We start from the raw sequence: 20,832 nt of genomic DNA, 5'->3' as shown, positions 1-20,832 counted from the left end.
TTTGACTTATGGTTATTTTGTTTTAGCACAAACAGTTACTTGGCCATTACTAAGATTGCGGCTATTTTTTAGCCCTGAAGGGACAGTTACTGTTCCGAAGCTAAGATAACTTGATACTTTTGAGTTGCATAAACAGTTACCCAACGCTAAGATTGCTCAACTTTGGCCAGTGGTCATGTTGTTGCTACATGTATGGGATACTTGACCAATGCTAATAAGATTACAGGACTCTGGACTTGGCCAGTGGTCTAGTTGGTGTTTTCTAGCCCTGCATAACATTATACGGTGAATGGTTAAGGAAAACAAAAAAAGTGAAGAGTAACCAGTTTAGTGACAAGTCATGAGAGATATTGGAACGTGTTCAGTTTTATGTAACAACTGAAATACTTTGAATGCAACTTCTCTGAGCAATGTTGCAATAGATTTACAAATTATTTTTAGTCTACTTTGTAAGATCTCTTGTGACTTTAGATAAAAGACTGAAGTTTCTAACCCCTTGATTACATTCAATTCTGAAAAAACACACAACACTCTCATGATGCCACAAAACCATGCACAAACATTTAAATAGTACAACAATAAAAAAAAAACTGAACACATACATGCTGAAGGTATTTGAATACTGTATCATGAATAAATATAAGTTTTGAAAATAAACCTGTAAGTACTTTTTGATAAAAACAGTTAATAAATAATTTTGTTCTTTGGTTCTATTACAAAAACAGGCAAGAATTACTGATTTCAAGAAATATAACGAGTAGGCCCAAACAGGCTGCAGCAACAAGTCATGCATAAACGTTGTCAAATGGACAAAAAGACATTTTAAAACAAACTATTTTTTTTCACTAAGGTGGAATCTACTCTTTAAGCAAATTGTTATTTTAATTCTGCAGACAAAATTGTGTTCTCTATCCTCTTTTTTTTCTAACAGATGATTGTTGACTTAAATTGTAAGCAGAAATGATTCTAATGATTCTCTGCACATCATTATTTTGTGCTCCTTGTCAGGTCTAGATTTGAATTGGAATATTTTGACCTGCCGAGTAACAGATCTCGGCTTGTTCAGATCCTTCCATTTTTAGAAGATTTTAACAACCTTTAATGTTAAACTCAACAAATCTCGAATTCAGCTTAAACAGGGCCCAGTGCCATCGATCTGCTTAAGCACAAAATGTAGCTAAGCCTAGGTAGCACTCCTTAAGTGGGCTAGCAGGGGCTTCCTGATGGGTCTCGCAGGTAAAGTACTCCTTAAGTGGGGCTATCAGGGCCAGGGATCTCAAAGGTAAAGTACTCCCTGAGTGGGGCTAGCAGGGCCTTACTGATGGGTCTTGGTCCTAACTGATGGGTCTTGCAGGTAAAGTAACTCCCTGGGTGGGACTAGCAGGCGGTTTGTGTCTCGCAGGGGCTAGCAGAGGGCCTAATTGATGGGTCTTGGTGTTGGGCCTTAATGATGACTGTCACAGGTTAAGTACTCCTTAAATGGGGCTAGTAGGGCCTAACTGGTGGTCTCGGTCTTTGGCCTTACTGATGGGTCTCACAGGTAAAGTACTCCTTACAGAGGGCAGAGGGCCTAATTGATGGGTGTTGGTGTTGGGCCTTACTGATGAGTGTCACAGGTAAAGATCTCCTTAAGTGGGGCTAGCAGGGCCTTACTATGGGTCTCGGTCTTTGGTCTTACTGATGGGTCTCACAGGTAAAGTACTCCTTAAGTGGGGCCAGAAGGTGCTTTATAACAGGAACGCTCCACGCTTGACCAATCAGCTTGTGCCTGGATGTGCGGCTCATGTTACCAATGTCTGTGTAATGCTCTGGAAAGCCAAAGATCCTGCACGACAAGAGGAAAATTAATTGTTTTCAAACAGATTAGCCATGGAGAAGAAACCCGTAGCCGATTTCACAAAGAGTACAGATCAATGCGAGATGTGAATGTGGATTTAGGTTTTATTCCCTACATGGTCGAGTGGGTTTCCTTAGAATGATTCCCTGGGGTTTAAAGGCAGTGGACACTATTGGTAATTAGTGGAAAATTACTTCTTTCTCGAAAACTACGTCACTTCAGAGGGAGCCGTTTCTCACAATGTCTTATACTATCAACCTCTCCCCATTACTCGTTACCAAGTGAGGTTTTATGAAAATAATTATTTTGAGTAATTACCAATAGTGTCCACTGCCTTTAATACGGGTCTTTGACAATTACCAAAGGTTACCACAGTGCCTTTAGACAATGACTGACCCATTACCTACCTCTCCATCTCAGTAGACCACAGTGTGTCTTCTTGGCCGTTCATCATCACAGGTTGCAGGCGTTCATTCTTCTGCTTGAGTGAGTTTATCTTTGTTGTGACTGTTCGAACCTTGGATACCTGACCAGTGAAAAAAATAGACCAGCATAAATCTACCAAACCTACATGTACATTAATATCGCTTAAACTATTTCTGTGACGTGACTCTATTAAAGCCATTGGACCCTTTCGGTAAACAGTATTGGCCAAGGCCCACACTTCGTGTATCACAACTTCTATATTAAATAACAAACCTGTGAAAATTTGGGCTTAATCGGTCATCGGAGTCAGGAGAAAATAACGGAAAACCCACCCTTGTATCCGCGCGTTTCGCCGTGTCATGACATGTGTTTAAAATAATTCCGTAATTCTCGTTAACGAGAATTGATATTGTTTTACTGTTTTCTAAAAAAGTAAAGCATTTCATGGAATAATATTTCAAGAGAAGTATTTCACCACTACCTTCTGTAAATCTGTAAATCTGTGAACTTTTTTTTTTTTCTGTACCGAAAGGGTCCAATGGCTTTAATGAAAGTATAGACTAACTTACATATCAACACTTACTTGTAGATTTTTACGAATCTAAACTCAACTGTAACAAACTTAAGTGACACTTCAACTTGAAATGATTGTCTTTCCAAATTAATTACAATTTCTAAAAACTTTTAGCAGTTAATTAATTTATTTTAGTAAAAACATAATAATATAAATTGATCAAAGTAACATGGTATTCGATAATGTTGCAAGCACTACACAATATGCAAAATAGGCTTATTACGTCTAAACAAAAATCACCCAAAAGACTTTTGAAATTTGATCCAATATTCCAGTCACTTACTGCAAGGGTCTTTGAAACTATAAAGACCCCTTTTTCAGCAAACTCAGGCAATGTGGGGACCAGAGGTTAATGAGATTAAACGTTATATCCTAGGGTTTATTATATCCAAGTAAATGACCCTGTACATGGCGAGTCAAAAAGAAGTTGACTGGAATTTAAGAGATGTTAAATTTGCATCGGGGAAAAAGAATATTATTATAATTTTTTTGTTTACCCATACACCGATGTTTGTACGCACTGAATATTCAGTACTTTCCCCCCGAGTCCTGTGAAAAAAATATCACAGACATGTTACTCGGGTGGGATTCGAACTTATGACCCATGCAATTCTAGAGCAGTGTCTTCTACCAACTAGACTGGGATTGGTGATGTTTTTCAAAATTTGGGACAACGAAAAAGTGTTTTGGTTTTTTATTGCTACCTGAGCTTGGCGATTGCAGTTGGGCTCCAGGCAGTCTTGGAGGTGAAGGTGAGCATTGTCTGTAGTCACCTTTGGCCTGAAATATAACATTGAACAGCAAATAAAGGATGATCTCAATATTTTGACTTTAACCTTTTTATGGCCAAATAGACATCGTAAATTTGCACAAAAATGCACCTCGCCGCGCGGCCTTTTTTTAGCCGAGAGTATAAAAACGACTTATCTATTATAATGACCCCTTGACGCCAGTGACGATTTTCCCCTAATTGTGTTTGAACACAGTTCTCCAGCTTTGGCAAACTGAGGGCGCTATTATCCACATCAAATAGCCGCCACTGACGTCACGATTCCTTCGTCGCGCGGGTTTATTTGACCCCGCGTTTTTCAGAAATTTTGCTCGGAGCGTTCTGGAGAAAAACCCATTTTTACCATGTTTTAACGTGAGGTAAGCGACTCGTTATTTTTTTTTAATGTTTCCTATGGACTGCAGCTGTTAGAAAACTGTTATATCTATATATTTGAGATCATCCTTTAGTGGCTGTTTAAAAGAACAAAACGCAAAACAAAGTTACACTTTTGGCCTTATGTCAAAGGGATAGAAAACTTGCAAATCAATCCTCAAAGATGCTGATAAAAATAGCCAGACCCTGCTCATCAGGGTCAAATAGCTCAGTTGGTTGATCACAAGCGCGTTCATCTGGATGGTTGGCAGGTTCAACTCCCCACTCTGATAACTTTCGTCTTTGTTCCACCCAAAAGGAGGTTCCTAAGAACAAGAAATCATGGGGCGATTTTCGCATGCTGGAGCAACACCATGGAATGACTTACCACTTCAAATTAGTAATATTTCTAGTGTTGATAATTTCAAGATTAGTTTGAAAAATTAGCTTGTTAAATATGGCTTATCTGTAACTGTTCTTTGTCTGATTTTCCTTGACTGTGTGAGGATTCCCTCTTGACTTGACTATCTTAATTTTGTTGATGTTGATGCCTAACAAATTCTCTATATTATTATTATTATTATTAGGCTATATAATGTTGCAGTGAGATATCTTTGCACTCACCTGTTCATTCCAGGTAAGTTCCCCCAGAAGTAGCGCGCTCTGTGGGCTGGCGACACATCCTTGGCATCGACCACCACTGGATCACACTAAAAAACAACAACAGCAACAACAACAACATTTATTTCCATTTCACCATGTTTGCCGGTACCATACAAAATGATGATTTACATTAAAGACACTGGACACTATTGGTAATTGTCAAAAACCAGTCTTCTTACTTGGTGTATCTCAACATATGCATAAAATAACAAACCTGTGAAAATTTGAACTCAATACGTCATCGAAGTTGCGAGATAACTAAATAAGAAAAAAACATGTTTGTCACACGAAGTTGTGTGCTTTCAGATGCTTGATTACTTCTTTCTCGAAAACTACATAACTTCAGAGGGAGCTGTTTCTCACTGTTTTATACTATCAACCTCTCCCTATTAAGGTTTTATGCTAATAATTACTTTGAGTTTTCACCAATAGTGTCCACTGCCTTTAAAACAGAATACACAATGACACAAGATGTCAAAAAAAACTCCACATTTTAATATTACATAACAATTAAAATTTATAAGGCGCTATTCCATCAAGATCATAGCACACTAGAAAGCAACTAACATGGGAAAAGGCGAGTCTTTAGAACTTTCTGAAATGCAGATAGAGTATTAGATTCCCTTATGACAATAGGGAGATTGTTCCAAATCATTCGCCCAGCTACACTGAAAGCCTTCCGACCTAGAACTTTGCTTGCTCGGGGAACAGAACAGAGTGATGTCAAGTGTGGACCAAAGAATTCGTAGAGGAGTGTTAAGAGGTTATCATACCTGTAGAAATCTTGAGATGTCTATTTTGTCTTGGTTGGCCATCCCAACGACGTTTTCAAACAACCAGAAGAAGGGTCGGTCGCTATCCTCCGTTGGTCTCGCTGCGTTGAGGAGCCGGTAGAAATCAAAGAACAATCGCCCCGTCCCTTCTGCAAAACACCATCAATGCAAAAGATAATCAGTCACTCTGATAATACCGGGCTCGCCCTTAACACGGCGTACATTGCTAGTAAAAACTGCTACGGGCTAGAAAACAACACCTCTCAACTTGCCCTGTGGGCTACTAAAAACTGTGCAAACTAAGGGAGTAAAAGGGTAGCGACTAGTTCTTTCACGGCCGTTTAAAACAGGCAGGGTCGAATTGCCGTGTGATAAAGGCCCGAGCATGAAGACTAGCGCGGAGCATCCGCTCACAACCGGTTATAAACACTGGTCATTATCAAAGGTTTAAACACCCCCCTGTGAAGCGCTCTCCACCAATAGGAATAGTGAAACTGTACGAGGTATTTATGAATACTTGTTTAAAATGCTAATATTATTTCTTCAATTATGTTTGAGTGTTTGAGTGTAACTTTATTTGCCTACATTATTACTGGTTGTGATTTCTACCATCCGGACCATTAATGCATCAGAAAGGCACATTTATGACATACATGTTTAAAATCGAGGCAACTTTTATCAAACTTCCTAGGGGCAAGTTAAACCTGTGCAGAGTTTATTAGCCCGGTTGGCTACTTAACAAAAAGCTTATGAGTAATGCCTGTAAGATTGTTTCTGTGTAACCAAACCATCTAGACAGTTAAGAACACAAGGTGACAGTCTCCTGCTTGATTTGATTTTGATTGTGATTTTGATCATGTGGATATAAAGTGATTGAAGATGGCTCTTGCGGACTCACCATATAGACCTTTGCGGGCCGGGTTCGCGATGGACAATTCATTGCAGGGACTCCCACCAATGACGAGGTCAATCGGTCCCAAGGATCGGATCTGTATTGTATAAAAAAAAGATGAAATAATTACATCCAAGTAAAAAAAAAAAAAATTGTTTGTCCTTCACAAACTCAATGTTATCCCCCTCCCCCAATTAAAGAAAGACTTGCATTTTCCAGATGTTCCAAAAGTTATCTTTGGAGTTCCAAAAGTTATCTTTGGAATTCCAAAAGTTATCTTTGGAGTTTCAAAAGTTATCTGTGGAGGTACAAAAAGTTATCTTTTTGACGTCCCAAAAGTCATCTTTGGAGTTTCAAAAGTTTTCTTTGGAGTTCCAAAAGTTATCTTTGGAATTCCAAAAGTTATTTTTGGAGTTCCACAAGTTGTCTCTTTGGAGTTAACAAAATTGTCTTTTATAGATCTAAAACTTCATCTTTCAAGTTCATATTTGGATAAGAATAAAACTATAAACAGTAGTAAACTTGCAGGTTCAACCATGTAATTATTCTTGTTTTAGGGAGTAATGGCTTAGAAAAGAGCCAGATTGGTCTTGACATGTCAAACAGTTTAGGCCCTACTCACAACGGGCAGGGCACATACATGCACATCCACTTTTTTGTGTATCAAAACTTACACAAAAGGAATAGACTCTCTCTCAAAAAAGGCAGAAATGGTAGACACGCATTCTTTAGAGGTGTGTACACATGTGTGCCACCCTTTTGTGAACGTTTTGACACCCAAAATGGCGGACAGGAGATGCGCGTGTTAAGCTTGGGCGATATCGATTTATTTTATTCACGATATATCGCCGACAATATATCGCGATATTCGATATAATCGCGATTAATTAAATTTGACATCATCAGTCTTCAAACTCCAAGGGAAAGTTGTAGAAGTGACAGTCATGGCACAAGAGAGGTGTTCTAATGACCTACATGTATTCTTCTGGTTTTACTCCAAACCTATGGGGTGCAAGATGTCTCAGCTAGCAAATACATCACGATATTTAATCGATATCGCGATATATCGCGATATATCGCGATATATCGATATTTCGATTAAAACCAAATCCATCTGATATCGAAATCGTTTCCAAATTAATATCGCGATATTCAATAATATCGTGATATCGCCCAAGCTTAGCGCGTGTATGTGCAGAGCGCATTGTGAATTGGGTCTACACTCTGCTTGTCTTTTGAGTTGCATTAATTGAAATTGTTGCTCACCCCTTGCTCAGTGATCTGTCGTACATCATCAAGCTGCTGGATGACGCCATCGTGTCGTACCGTCGATACTTTGACAGCCTCCTCGTTAATCTCCGAGGCTAAGTAACAGTCAACCATCACCCCAAGCTCCTTCAGAGCTACCATTCCTGCTGCATAGAAAGAAACAAACCGGGAATCTGTACTTCCAAAGTCGGTTTCTAGAATAACATAACCACAACCAGTGTTGTAGCCACGGCGGGCGATGCCGGGCGGCCTCGCCCAGCACTCTGAGCAAATAAACTGTGCTGCCCAGCACGGATTTCCCCCAGATTGCACTTCAGCAATGACGGTCTCATATCTAAACATGAATCATTTTGTTGAACCGCTCTCCCTTGGCGGACTGAATTGGATTTAGAGCCCACCACTAAACTTGGTCTAGCTACAACACTGACAACAACATTTATTTCATACCGACTGTTTCTTTTGTACTTGTATAAATTTTGCTTGTACAGCGCCATGCCTGACGGACCTGAGCGTTCTATAAGAGGCCACCATTATTATTAATTATTATTCAGGGGAATGAAACAGATTATGTCGATGATCAGAGGTAATTAATTGAACAATAAATTGGTTTATTGAAACTTAGAAACAGAGCAGATGAAAATGGAGCCAGCGTAGGAGAAAAGTGAAGCAGATAAGAAATGTTTTCCCTTTTTAACAGACAATCACAGCGGACAATATCACACAATATCAAACATTTTTTACGCGCTAAAATAACTTCCGTCTCCCTAGACAACAATTATTTTTGTGACTTGTTTCACTCATTTCTCAAAAACTACAGCAAGCAATATTTTAAGAGAATCTTTCTACCATCATTATCTTCAAACCGTGTGAGTTTAATGTAAATCTGTGGCATTATGTTTGTGGTGTTCTACAAAAAGTACCCAGACCCTTTAAGGGCGAGCCTGGACTTTAAAGAGCCTGACCTGTCCCGATGCCATCAAACAGAGACAAGACCCTGATGGGTCGACGCTTTGCCATCTCCACAGGGGGGTAGCTCCGCAGCGGCGAGAAGTTCTTGTTGTCCCTCTGGAATAACAACTGCAGTTTCTGAGCCCAATCAGAGCGACAGGAGAGGAGGCCGGCAGGGGTCGACTCGGGATCACACAAGTAGCAGCTCCAGTGCTCTTTGGAAAGAACCTACAGGGCAAAGAAATTAATTGGTAATAAACAAAAAAACACTGATAGCTCTGAAAACAATGGAACAACTTAAAAAACCATTGGTTGATTGATTTATTTAATTTATTCGGATAAAAATACAGCAAAAACATGCTTAACATACACCAAAAAAAAGAGAAAAGACTATGAAATAACATAAACCAAAATAGAATTTAAGATAGAAATACTGCACAAAATTATCCAAGTATAGCCAAAAAAAGCCAATAACTTAAACTTAGACTTATTTCCTTTGGGGTCCTTACAAAAAAACGGCAAAAACACCAACAAGAAATGGAAGTACCAAAAACATACGAACCTAGACAAGAGCCAAAAGATGAATCATAGAAAACAAAGAAAGAAAACACAATAAATTAAAAAATAAGTAAATACATTATTAATAAAATTAATTAAACCATGTGCCAAGATTTTGAGCCTCTACCATTTATGCGATATGGAACATCTTTGATTTTTGTTGTTGATAATTCAAAACCAAACTAAAATCAAAATGTGCACTTCACTTTTAACATCTTATTGAAAACAAGTTCAACTCTTTGTTTAAAATGAATATGGAACAAGTCTTTACAACAATTTATATTTAACCTTATTGATAACAATTAGATTTGCTTTATCAAAAACTAAAAGGTCATTGGTTCGAATCCCACATAAGTAATATGCCTGTGATTTTTTTACAGAAAAAGTGCGGAGTATACAGTCCTAACACACATCGGTATATATGGGTAAAACCAAAATTGAATATTCTTTATCCCCGATGCAAAAACATTATCTTTTAAAAGTTGGTAAAACATTTAGAAAATATAAATGAGAGAAATATTACCTTCAGAACCGTACCCGGTCCAACCAAATAATCCAGGCATTCATAGCAGAAAGAGCGATAGCACTCAGCCTGGTCACACAGGATAATGTCTTTGCCCTCAGCACAGATACAACAATAACACTAAACAGGGGAGGAAAAACAGTTTAAAGACAGTGGACACTATTGGTAATTGTCAAAGACTAGTCTTCACAGTTGGTGTATCTCAACATATGCATAAAATAACAAACCTGTGAACATTTGAGCTCAATCGGTCGTCAAAGTTGCGAGATAATAATAAAAGAAAAATCACCCTTGTCACACTAAGTTGTGTGCGTTTAGATGCTTGATTTCGAGACCTCAAATTCTAAACTTGAGGTCTCGAAATCAAATTCGTGGAAAATTACTTCTTTCTCGAAAACTACGTCACTTCAGAGGGAGCTGTTTCTCACATTGTTTTATACTATCAACTCTATGATGATAATTATTTGGAGTAGTTACCATAGTGTCCACTGCCTTTAAAGGCATATGGGATTGCATTCTGAGGTCTACGTTTGCTTCTCCAGAAGACGATCAGAGCATACTGATCAAAACGTCAGGTTGAAACCAACAGTTCTTTTCACGACCAGCGCAACTCATTTAGAGATCATCTACATTGTACATGGTGTTACCGGAAACCTTACAATATAAAGTAGATTTTTTGTTCAAATTTTTTGAGGGAATTCTCCAATCTGAAGAGGAACTGTCCTCCTTTTTAACTACTACCTGGGCGGAAGATAGAAAATCAGCTTGGACCTTTAGCTTATAGGATCGTAATTAACTGCGTTACCATGGAGTGAGTTCTTAAATTGGTCGCATTATTTTAATTAGCTTGCTCTAGCCATCGTCAGGAGACGGTATCAACAGTTTAAAGGCAAACACATACCAGCGCATGTAATATCATGTTTAAATTTTTCTTGTATTAATGAAATTACCATTTTCACCGTTTACTGCATGTAAAATTTGATGTTTTCTCTTCCATTATACTTTCAATTATTCTTGTGTAATTTTTACTGGAATTTTAATGTAATGGGCCTTCGAACAGGCTGGCCCTCGAACGAGCGCAATATAAATTGTATTATTATTGGTCTGAATATGTAATTGATAACTTCACCAACCTGGTAGCCTTCCTCATCAAACACGTACACTGCCTCGATGAAATCCACCTGTCACAGAAATCAGACATTTACCAAGTAAGAGGAACATTACACATGGTAAGAAGAAAAAAAATAAGATAACAGATTTACATAAAACTTACTATGGCTTATGAAGACGATAGTAGAAAACATCCCTTGAAATATTTTTGTCTGAAATGTCAAATTTGATGAGAAATAAAATATTACTTTCTGAGGTGCAGAAACAAGCTAAAATAATTAGCGTCTCACTGAGACGAAAATTATTGTTTGGACTTGTTTAACTCATTTAAAAAAAAAACAAAAAAACCAGCACCTCAGTAAGTAATATTTTAAGGGAAGCTTTCAATCATCACTATCTTCAAGTTTAATGTACATCTGTGAACTATATGTTTTGTGTACAACTAAAAATTCCCAGACCCTTTAAATAAATGCCGTTACTATTTTTATTTTAGATTAGGTTAAACTAACCCTACAGACGTCACACATGCCACCAATGAAGAACGGATGCTCCGAACTCAAGTCAGAACTCCCACATCCGAGACACACAGCTGTTGGAAATAGCAGAAAAACAAAACTCACATAAAAATTTAAAAAAAATATTCATAAAAATAAACTATTCTCATACAAAGAAAACAGATATATTTTCATCCAGGTTTTGAATTGTTCTGATGTCTCAGCCTGTTTGACAACCTCCAGAAGACTGTTCCATAACTGAACTGCTGCATATTTGAAAGAGCAGAAACCATTGTTACATTTGTATGACAAGTTGGGGAGTCAAGGGATTTATTCGAAAATCGCAGATTTCTAGAATGGTTTACTTTCTCTCTTAGCGGACCAGCGCCCTTGAATTGCATTTTCCCCTCAGATACTGCACACCGTATAAGCGCAGATTGTTAAAGGCAGTCACATGTTCTTAGGTTTATGGCTCATCTGAGGGTAAAACTATACAGAGTGTTTAATACCGGCCAAGCACGTTTTTATTTTACTAGTCTTTATTCTCTTTTGGGTTTTTGGTTGCATTATCCCTAGCGCTTTGCATCCATTACAACTTTTTGGTCCAACTTTTTTCTTCCAACAAAGCACCTCTCCAGCTATGAAATGGTAAATGAGGCCCTTTGGTAAAAACTTCTTATAAGGAGATCGGCATGCACATCACGCGTAATGTGGCACAGATGTTCCAGCCGTTGCTCTCGACCAATAGGAATGAATAAACTGTCTTATAAGCACAGGTGCACCCTCGCGTGTCACGCCCATACTTAAACACTTTTGGCCATGTCTTTATCAGACGTTTAAACACGCCCGCGTGAAATTATCTCAACCAATCAGAATAGATGAAGTGTTTTATATTTTTATGAATAATACAATGTTTTTTTTTAACATCTGAAAAAGCTGTGACAAACCTTGGATGTCTTTTGAACCATTGCGCACTTCTTCCATGACTGTTTCTATGGAAACAAACATAAACATAACTAATAAGCAACTTTTACTTATTTTTCCATTTGAAGTTACATTAAAGGATTTGGGTACTTTTTGTAGGACACAACACACAATGTCCAGAGATTTACATTAAAAACCGACAGGATGTTAAAATAATGATGGTAGATAGCTTCCCTTAAAATATTACTAGCTGAGGGGCTGCAGTTTTTGAGAAATGAGTATATCAAGTCACAATTTTTTAATATTTTATTTCACTTAGTTACCTGTTCATGTTTGTTGTGTTGTCATTTAGCCTTCGAGAATGACTCTGCTAGGGCTGAAACGTCAGGCCGTTAACATTTTTTTGCATTTATACTATCGGTCCATTTGGCTGGTAAGTTGTTTGCAACAGCTAATTTTATTTTCTCAAAAATTATTTTAGCAAGTAAAACTAATTTTGTTTACATTGTTTCTCAAAAACTACAGCACTTCAGCAAGTAATATGTTAGGGGAAGCTTTCAACTATGATGCATTACAAATTTTCACAGATTTCTTGGCTCTAGCTTGAGAATTATTTTTCTGTTGTTGCTTTACATTATTAGCATCAGACCACTATAATGACTAATGGGAGACTTTTAGAAAATCTGTTCACATCATTGCGCGTGTTCAGACCTACGCGAGCAATACTGAGCATTCGCGCACACGCTCAGCGCCGAAAAAAAAAGGACCATTATGTTTGCTGCCACCAGCAGCTCAAAAGTCTCCTAGTAGATATCTAAACAGTCTTTTTTAACTATCGTCATCATTTGACAGCATAAGTTTTATATAAATCTGTGATCTTCACAGATTTTTTTCTTGCTAATTTTGTTATGCTCCTCTAAATTAAAGACAGTGGACACTATTGGTAATTGTCTTCTCACTTCATGTATCTCAACATGTGCATAAAATAACAAACCTGTTAAACTTTCAGCTCAATCGGTCATCGAAGTTGCGATATAATAATGAAAGAAAAAACACCCTTGTCACACGAAGATGTGTGCTTTCTGATGCTTGATTTCAAGACCTCAAGTTCTAAATCTGAGGTCTCTAAATCAAATTCGTGGAAGATTACTTCTTTCACGAAAAACTACGATACTTCAGAGGGAGCCGTTTCCCACAATGTGTTATACTATCAACCTCTTCGCACTACTCGTTACCAAGTAAGTTTTTATGCTAAACATAATTTTGGGTAACTACCAATAATGTGATTACCTCTCATATCTTTCCATGCCCTCTTGGAGGTCCGTTTGGAGGGAGTGGACATCCTTGGGCTCGGTGGGGGCGATGGGGAGCGGGGTCTCACAGGCACCTGCCGCTCGTCTGTCTCAAAAGGAAAAAATAAATAAGTTGCTATGATTTCTGTAGAATCCTAAAGCCTGGACCCAATTTCACAGAGTTGCCTAAAAATGTCCACAGATTTAAATTTAACTCACACAGTTTGAAGATGATGATGGTAGAAAGCTTCCCTTAAAATATTACTGGTTAAGGTGCTGTAGTTTTTAAGAAACGAGTAAGATTGATCACGACAATAAATTTCGTCTCAATTAGACGAAATTATTTTTAGCGTGTAAAACATATTTTCGTGAAATTGTTGTACTCATTTCTCAAAAACAACAGCACCTCAGCAAGTTATATTTGAAGGTAAGCTGTCTACTATAATTATCTTCAAACTATGTAAGTTTATTGAATTGAGGGCATTGTGCTTTGTGTTACAAAAACTACCTAAATCCGTTAAGCAGAAAATATTGCTTAGCAATTTTTTTAAAATCTGGCCTTAATCTGTATGATACAAACCTTGAGTTGGCTTAATTCCCTCAGGTCCGGAGGGTTCGAATCCCTCAGAGGCCCAGCTGATCATCTCATCACACAGGTTCATGAATGCCATCCACGCTGTACTGTAATGCCGACTGTTTTTAGGCTGGTCAACTAGGAATGGATTTGGGTCAGCGGAAAAGGCCTTGACTGCTCTCTTAGATGCCAACTTTAACAACAAAGAAGTAAATACTTGGATTTTAAACACTTGCATGGGGTTGGGGAAACAAATTAAGAAGAGGTTGGCAACCAAAAAACATGCTTGGAATTACACGCAAGGCCTTACAGGCCAAGGCCTCCATTGCCCCTGGTCTTGGCCTTGGTGCCCCTTCAAAAGTTTCCCATTGACTTTAAGATTTTCCAATGGAAGTGCCCTTTACAAAATGAAAATGGCCTTCCAGTGTACATATAGCTTGAAAGATGAAAATCTAAATATTTTTTAGGGCTGTTTAAAAAAGAATATTCAACAAAGAAAGACTAAAACTAAACCATTCTTGAAATTGATTGCTCTGGACACCAAGTTTTACTAGATAAATATTAAATCTTTCTTTTTGTTGAAACTTTAAAAAGTAAATTGCAAGTTGAATAAAACAAATTTTTGGAAATGTGTTGGGGTCAGAAGCAGAGGGAATTCCACCAGTGGTGGTTGGGGAATCCTGAGTGCCAGGCGGGTTTTCCGGCACCGACCACGTAGTGTGGGCGGAACCCTAATAGGGGAAGTGACTTTATTTCAAATATCTAGGTTTGCAACAAATAAGAAGTTTATTTTAGGCAGTGCAATAGACATGGGAATGTCGGGTACGTTTAAAAAGCGTTCAAAATTACAAATGTCGGTTATAATAGTGTTATTCACACAACAGCAATTTGACTGGGGTCCCTTGCTAAATTTTAGCATGGTTGTGAAATATAACAATGTTTGACAAGATTTTGCAAGAGAACTTGGACAGTAGACAAAATGGTTGTCCTTTCACACAAGGTACATTTTTGTAATACTTAACAAACATGCTACAATATAGCGAGGGATCCTTGCTAAATTTGTTTGCGTGTAAAAGGGGCTTAAAGTCTTACCGCCAGACCATGAAATACAGCTTTTCTGTAGAGGGCAGTATGCAGAAATGTAGTCTTTGAGAAATGAGCGGGGAACTCTTGAAATGAAACAACCTGATTCAGGTTCAACTGAGCGGTGAAAAGGGAGAATTAAAATAAATATGTTTACCAAGATTTATTCTGCTGATGACGACAATTATTCCCACACTTTTAAACAAGAAAACATAATCACAATTCACATAAATGTACTGATTAAAAACAGGTAACTAGGTACAAACAAGCTTGCAGTGTGAACACTTATGGTTACACAAACTAGCTGGTGAAAGAGCTTTTTCTTTTGTCGCCTCCCGCCTCTGGATTGGCCTTCCTGTCCCCATTAAAAAATGCTTCCACGGTTCCGTCCTTCGAAAAGGATCTCCAATCTGTAGCTGACTGTCATCATCACTTTGCTCTTTTCTTTTTCCTAAAAGATCCTTGCATCCTTGGGTTATTTGGCACTATGTAAATCCACATATGATTATCATTAAAGGCAGTGGACACTGTTGGTAATTACTCAAAATAATTATCAGCATAAAAGCTTTTTTGGTGACGAGTAATGGGGAGAGGTTGATGGTATAAAACATTGTGAGAAAGGGCTCCTTCTGAAGTGCCATAGTTTTCGAGAAAGAAGTAATTTTCCACGAATTTGATTTCGAGACCTCAGATTTAGAACTTGAGGTCTCAAAATCGACCATCTAAACGTACACAACTTCATGTGACAAAGGTGTTTTTTTCTTTCATTATTATCTCGCAACTTTGATGCACGATTGAGCTCAAATTTTCACAGGCTAGTTATTTTATGCATAGTATTGAGATACACCAACTGTGAAGGCTAGTCTTTGACAATTACCAATAGTGTCCACTGCCTTTAAGCATTATAACACCCACTATTTGTATTAGGGTTGGTGTCCATCAGAGAGTACAAATAAATTAAAAATACCTTGGAAAACTTGTTATCACCAAACCAATTTACCCAGCAAGCATCGCTGGGGGCAGGCTCCCTCCTACAGGTGAAATGATGGACAACGAGGCCAGGCCACCAATTAAAACCTTTCATTTTACCCCAGATGATCTCTCCATATAGATACCTGTCCTGGAGAACACCGAGTGACTGCAAGGAGAAAAGAAACAAGACTGAGAAGACAGGATGTTATCTGTAAGTGCTGTAGGGACAAAGTTGATAAAGTTATAAGTTGACTCTTTAGCAAGAATACCACCCGCAACCGCGCTCGTTACTCCTAATAATAGTTTGTATTTTTCAGGCATGAGAATGGGTGATGATAAAAAAACAGGAAAAAAATTCAGTTGATCGGAAATGTCAATATTCCATCATTTTTGTGTGCGAAGCGCGCAGCGCGAAGTCCCCTACGGCCGGGGTCCAGGGCCCGCTTAAGGGCCCTGGGAGCTCTGGGTATTTTAGAAGCTCTGTGGTGGTCTCTGATGCATTTCTGACACCTATTTTTCCAGGTAGAAGTGAGCTACTTTTGTGTGATTTTTCCATTTGTTTTTTTTTAAATAGGTTTAAGGAAAAATAAGGAATGTAAAGCTCAAACAATTCAAAAAATTTTGGGTTCGCCTGCGATTTTGTAACAATTCCGGAAAAAGAAAGGAAAAAAAAAAATAATAGTAATAATATTTTAATTTTTCTGACGATCTTATCCCTTATTTCTGCCATTGAAAATGCTTTTTTTCTCACCAACAACCATTTTTATAGGTTCTTGATTTGAAATTCGGTTGTGTAAAAGAAATTCTTTTGCAATTAAATGTTTGTGATTTTAACGATCCGTCGGCGACGCACATTTTAAAATATATATAGGCCTATATATCTGGCGAGAGCGATGTGTTTTTGAGAAAGAGGTTGTTATTCAGCATAGGGTATAACTGGAACGAGGTTGAGATTAGACCCCAACATAGAAATAGAACCAATGAAGAAAGCATGTCGTCCGGACGTACAGTGTGTTCGCTGGTTCCCAATATATCTTTCGCTGGTTGTGAGGCAATAACAGGTACCAGTTTTCCATGGCCTGCCGGCGATCTCAGATTCGTGCGGCGCTGCTCATTGGTTCGTGTACAAACCTGCACGTACACAGTACACAGTACACAGTACACATGGTGCAAACACGTGCATTGTTTTTTCAGTAGACTTTCAAAAGTCTCCACACGTGTTATCTTTGCTGCAGCAGCAAGCGCATTACACGCAAACATTATTGAACCGTACCACTATAAACGAAGCAAGGAATGAGGCAAGTTTATACATCTGTCGCTGCTGCTGCATGCATGCGCGATGCCAGGAAGACCACAAGCCATAAACTGGGCCAGTTGCTGGACGGCAATTTATTGTTTAGTTTTTAGGTGCCGTTTTTTCATGAACGCCGTACGTGTGGATCCGCGATAATAACAATTACAAAGGTAAACTGACATTGTCTGACTAGAGAAGAAGGATTAGAGAAATCCAAATGTATACCCCCAAAAACCTACCCCCCGAATTTTATAGCAAATTCACATCGAACTCGGAGACCACAATTTTGAAAGGAAAAAAAACGGAATTCCGGTTTAAACCGGAAGATTCTCATGCCTGATTTTTTGTTTAATTCTTTTTTTTTCCCGAAGTCGCCAGACACATAAGGCCCGAGGCCACTTCAAGGTGTAGGCTACAATTATTTTTTTTCCAGAGGCCGATGCCACCTACTCCTAGGGCTGAAACAGGGTTACCCCTTTTACAGTCCATACGGATGTTGGGTATCAACAGTCCGAAGCCTGGCCGGTAGAGCAGAAAGCACTACCTCCCCATTTTTACGTAGCAAGTGTCACGACCGTGATTCGAACCCACACTCTGCTGATCAAACACCAGGGCTTGAATCCGGTGCTCTTATATCGGCTCGGCCATGACACGCTACAAATAATAATAGTAATAATAATAATAGTCAGCTTCTTATATTGACCCATTTCACCTGACGTCATCATCAGAATAATCTTGGATGCGCCATTTTGGTGGTCAATGTCAATGTGTGTTATTCTGAGCATCCTTGCTCTATGTTCAGAGAAGTGCACATTTTAGGCGACGCGACGTTTACACGTAAACCTATTGACCACCAACATGGTGAGCGTGTCATCAGTTGCCGCGTGTGATGCGCGTGCAAGGAGTCAATAGCTAGCATATCTGTCACTCAGTGACGCTCAAGGCGCTTTTAACATACAGTATTTTCCTGCAAGGTATGTGAGACTATATTGGAGTTTTGAGACCTACTCCGTTTACATAGCACAATGTAGTGGTTTACAGGGTGTTGTGATGCCGAGGAAGAACCCCCTTCTCTTTTTGATAAGTGCACTGAGTTCTTTTACATGCGTTACACAACGCTGGAGACCAACAGCTTTACGTCCCATCCGAAGGAAGAAGCAATAACGATTTAAGGACATACTCTGCTGATCAGAAACACCAGAGTTTGAATTTGGTTTGAACAGCTTAGCGACGACACTTGGTAGCACAAAAAACCGTTTTTTTTTCAAAAGATATGTTGGAATTATTATCAATCACTTTTAAAATATATTTTTTGAGCTGACAACATTTGACAAAAACTGAACATTTAATAATAACAACTATGCAATTTAATAAAATAAAACAATAAATTGTGCACCATCCCTTTTCGAAGACAGCACACAAATGTTTTTCACCTACCACGCTGGTTGGCAACACTGCATCGTTTGTTTTCTGATCCACAGGATCTTGAGGTTGGCCATCGGCGTCTTCTGAACGTTTGAGTTTCTTGCTTGGAGGCGACTGTAAAAAAAAAGCACAAAAAAAAAAAAAAATCCAAGATATTGTGAAAGTAGGAAAAATCCCAAATCACAGGCCCTACTGTTATCAGTTACATTTTTATTTTAAGTACAAGAATTTCCTTTGTACTAATCCGAATTGCTTCTCTTGCAATTTTTACACTACTGGTTTTTTTCCAAACCAAATAAGTTTCAAGTTTGGAGCATTACAGAATTTGTAAGAATTTGTTTTGTCTAAATCACAGATTTACATAAAACTTACACGGTCTAATGATAATGATAGTAGAAAACATGCCTTGAAATTTTTCTGTCTGAAATTTTGCTGTCGTATTTGATAACAAATATAAATACAACTAATTTCCCATTCGGAGTTTATCGCTCAGTAAGCATTTTATTATTTTTAAAAATTTATTTGTATCGATGTCATGCAAAATGTGAAATCTTGAACCAGATTGAATTGAATTGAATGGTTTATTTGTCACGTATATAAAAATCCATGAAATTTACAATCCTATTGTACAGCAACATATAAAATATCAAAATGTAAAATTGCACAAGTTATACCACATAAAACAATAATCTTAATTTAAGAAAAATCATTAAAATTAAGATGTCCGATCGATCTCAAACTACACGTCTGTCAGTTCATGTAAATGGTGGATTACATAAAGTGATAACCTGCCAGCAACTGTCTTGTTAGCGAAACTAATTATGCAATGTTGCTTTAAACACTGAATAAATGTGGAGTTATTTTCATTAATAATTACCTGCCATCTTTTCTTCTCGGTCTTGGCCTCAGGTTTCTTGGGTGACGTTATCGGAGACGCGTCACCAGCTTGGAACCTGGAGATTGTTGCCGGTCTTTGTCGAAGACTCTCTTCCCATCCGCTATGCCCCCTTACTCCTTCCTGCCCGTTAAATGAAGTTACACAATGAAAATCACACCCTGCTCTCTTTTATTATTAAAATGATTGTTATTTGCTGTAACTTTTTGATGGATTTTTGTTATTTGTTGAAACTTTTTGATGAATTTCTGCTGTAATTTACGCATTTTGATTGTTTTCGGATGGATTCATTTTCATAACTTAATTTTGTTACTGGAATTGTGTTCAATTGTTATGCGCTCTCGAACAGGCTGGTCCAGGAGAGAGCGCACTATAAGTTCACTAAATCAGGCATGTGAGTAACTTTCCGAGAAAAATGAGGTGAAGAGTGAACCAGGCAAGAAAAAACAGAGGAAAAGATAACATTCTTATAGTTTTGTACACAGAAAGTAAAAAAAAAAAGAAAAAAAAAGAAAACACATTCAAAAAAGAGGAAATCAGTTGAAAAGAGGAAGTCTCTCTATGCCTGATAATTCTGGTAGTGAAACTAAGGATGCCTCATATAGTGAACTTAATCACTTTAGCTGGCAAGCCTGAGGAAACCTGTGAACCCAAGCCTACATCCGTATGGACTGTAAAGGGGGTAACCCAGTTTCAGTCCAAGGAGTAGGTGGCAACGTCCCCTCTTAAAACAGTAGATTTTCCGGCCTTGTGTGTCTGCGACTTGCATACAAAAAACCAAAAACCATATAAAAGTCTTCCAAATATCAAACAGATGAAAGCTATGGTTTTATATCAAGGTTTTGAGAAAATCCTAAAATCTGGAAAAATCATAAAAAATTACACGCCTAATTTATTGTTTTGAAATCATAATATGTCAAGAGATTTAAATGAAGCTGGGTTTGTAAAAGCTGGGGAAATATCTACATGCATCAGGGACAGTAAGATCTGTGGGACAACTCAGCAGAAACATCATTGACCAAGGACACTCACTGGAAATAGAATAATCTCTTTTAAAAAATCTAAGTTATGGTCTGGCGAAAGTCGAAAGGGGATTTTCATAACATTCATCAAGCCCCTCTTACTGACATTCTCCAAAATCAAAACCAAATGTGGAAGCACA

The 20,832-nt window shown here is 38.1% G+C and overlaps 1 protein-coding gene across 3 annotated transcripts in view; it reads right to left on the bottom strand.

The window, feature by feature from the left end:
* The window catches only part of LOC117300997 (DNA (cytosine-5)-methyltransferase 3A-like), a 28,489-nt gene continuing 7,657 nt past the window's right edge, over positions 1 to 20,832 (bottom strand). For 2 of the 3 annotated variants that reach the window (XM_033784871.1, XM_033784873.1), the window contains 18 exons: positions 19,653 to 19,793; positions 18,788 to 18,889; positions 16,052 to 16,222; positions 15,094 to 15,201; positions 14,008 to 14,194; positions 13,426 to 13,533; positions 12,159 to 12,203; positions 11,227 to 11,306; positions 10,741 to 10,788; positions 9,608 to 9,727; positions 8,541 to 8,754; positions 7,576 to 7,724; positions 6,316 to 6,406; positions 5,418 to 5,566; positions 4,606 to 4,691; positions 3,542 to 3,617; positions 2,245 to 2,363; positions 1 to 1,825 (listed from right to left, as the gene is read on the bottom strand). In XM_033784871.1, coding sequence (XP_033640762.1) covers positions 1,675 to 1,825; positions 2,245 to 2,363; positions 3,542 to 3,617; positions 4,606 to 4,691; positions 5,418 to 5,566; positions 6,316 to 6,406; positions 7,576 to 7,724; positions 8,541 to 8,754; positions 9,608 to 9,727; positions 10,741 to 10,788; positions 11,227 to 11,306; positions 12,159 to 12,203; positions 13,426 to 13,533; positions 14,008 to 14,194; positions 15,094 to 15,201; positions 16,052 to 16,222; positions 18,788 to 18,889; positions 19,653 to 19,793 — 2,145 coding nt within the window. In that variant the 3' untranslated portion in view covers positions 1 to 1,674. The remainder of the gene's footprint in view (positions 1,826 to 2,244; positions 2,364 to 3,541; positions 3,618 to 4,605; positions 4,692 to 5,417; positions 5,567 to 6,315; positions 6,407 to 7,575; positions 7,725 to 8,540; positions 8,755 to 9,607; positions 9,728 to 10,740; positions 10,789 to 11,226; positions 11,307 to 12,158; positions 12,204 to 13,425; positions 13,534 to 14,007; positions 14,195 to 15,093; positions 15,202 to 16,051; positions 16,223 to 18,787; positions 18,890 to 19,652; positions 19,794 to 20,832) is intronic. The other variant, XM_033784872.1, reaches the window with a different exon arrangement.

Source organism: Asterias rubens, chromosome 16 (assembly GCF_902459465.1).
Source record: "Asterias rubens chromosome 16, eAstRub1.3, whole genome shotgun sequence".
NCBI lineage: Eukaryota > Metazoa > Echinodermata > Asteroidea > Forcipulatida > Asteriidae > Asterias > Asterias rubens.
Note: the sequence above shows the minus strand (reverse complement) of the source record. Positions and strands in the feature narration are given on the sequence as shown.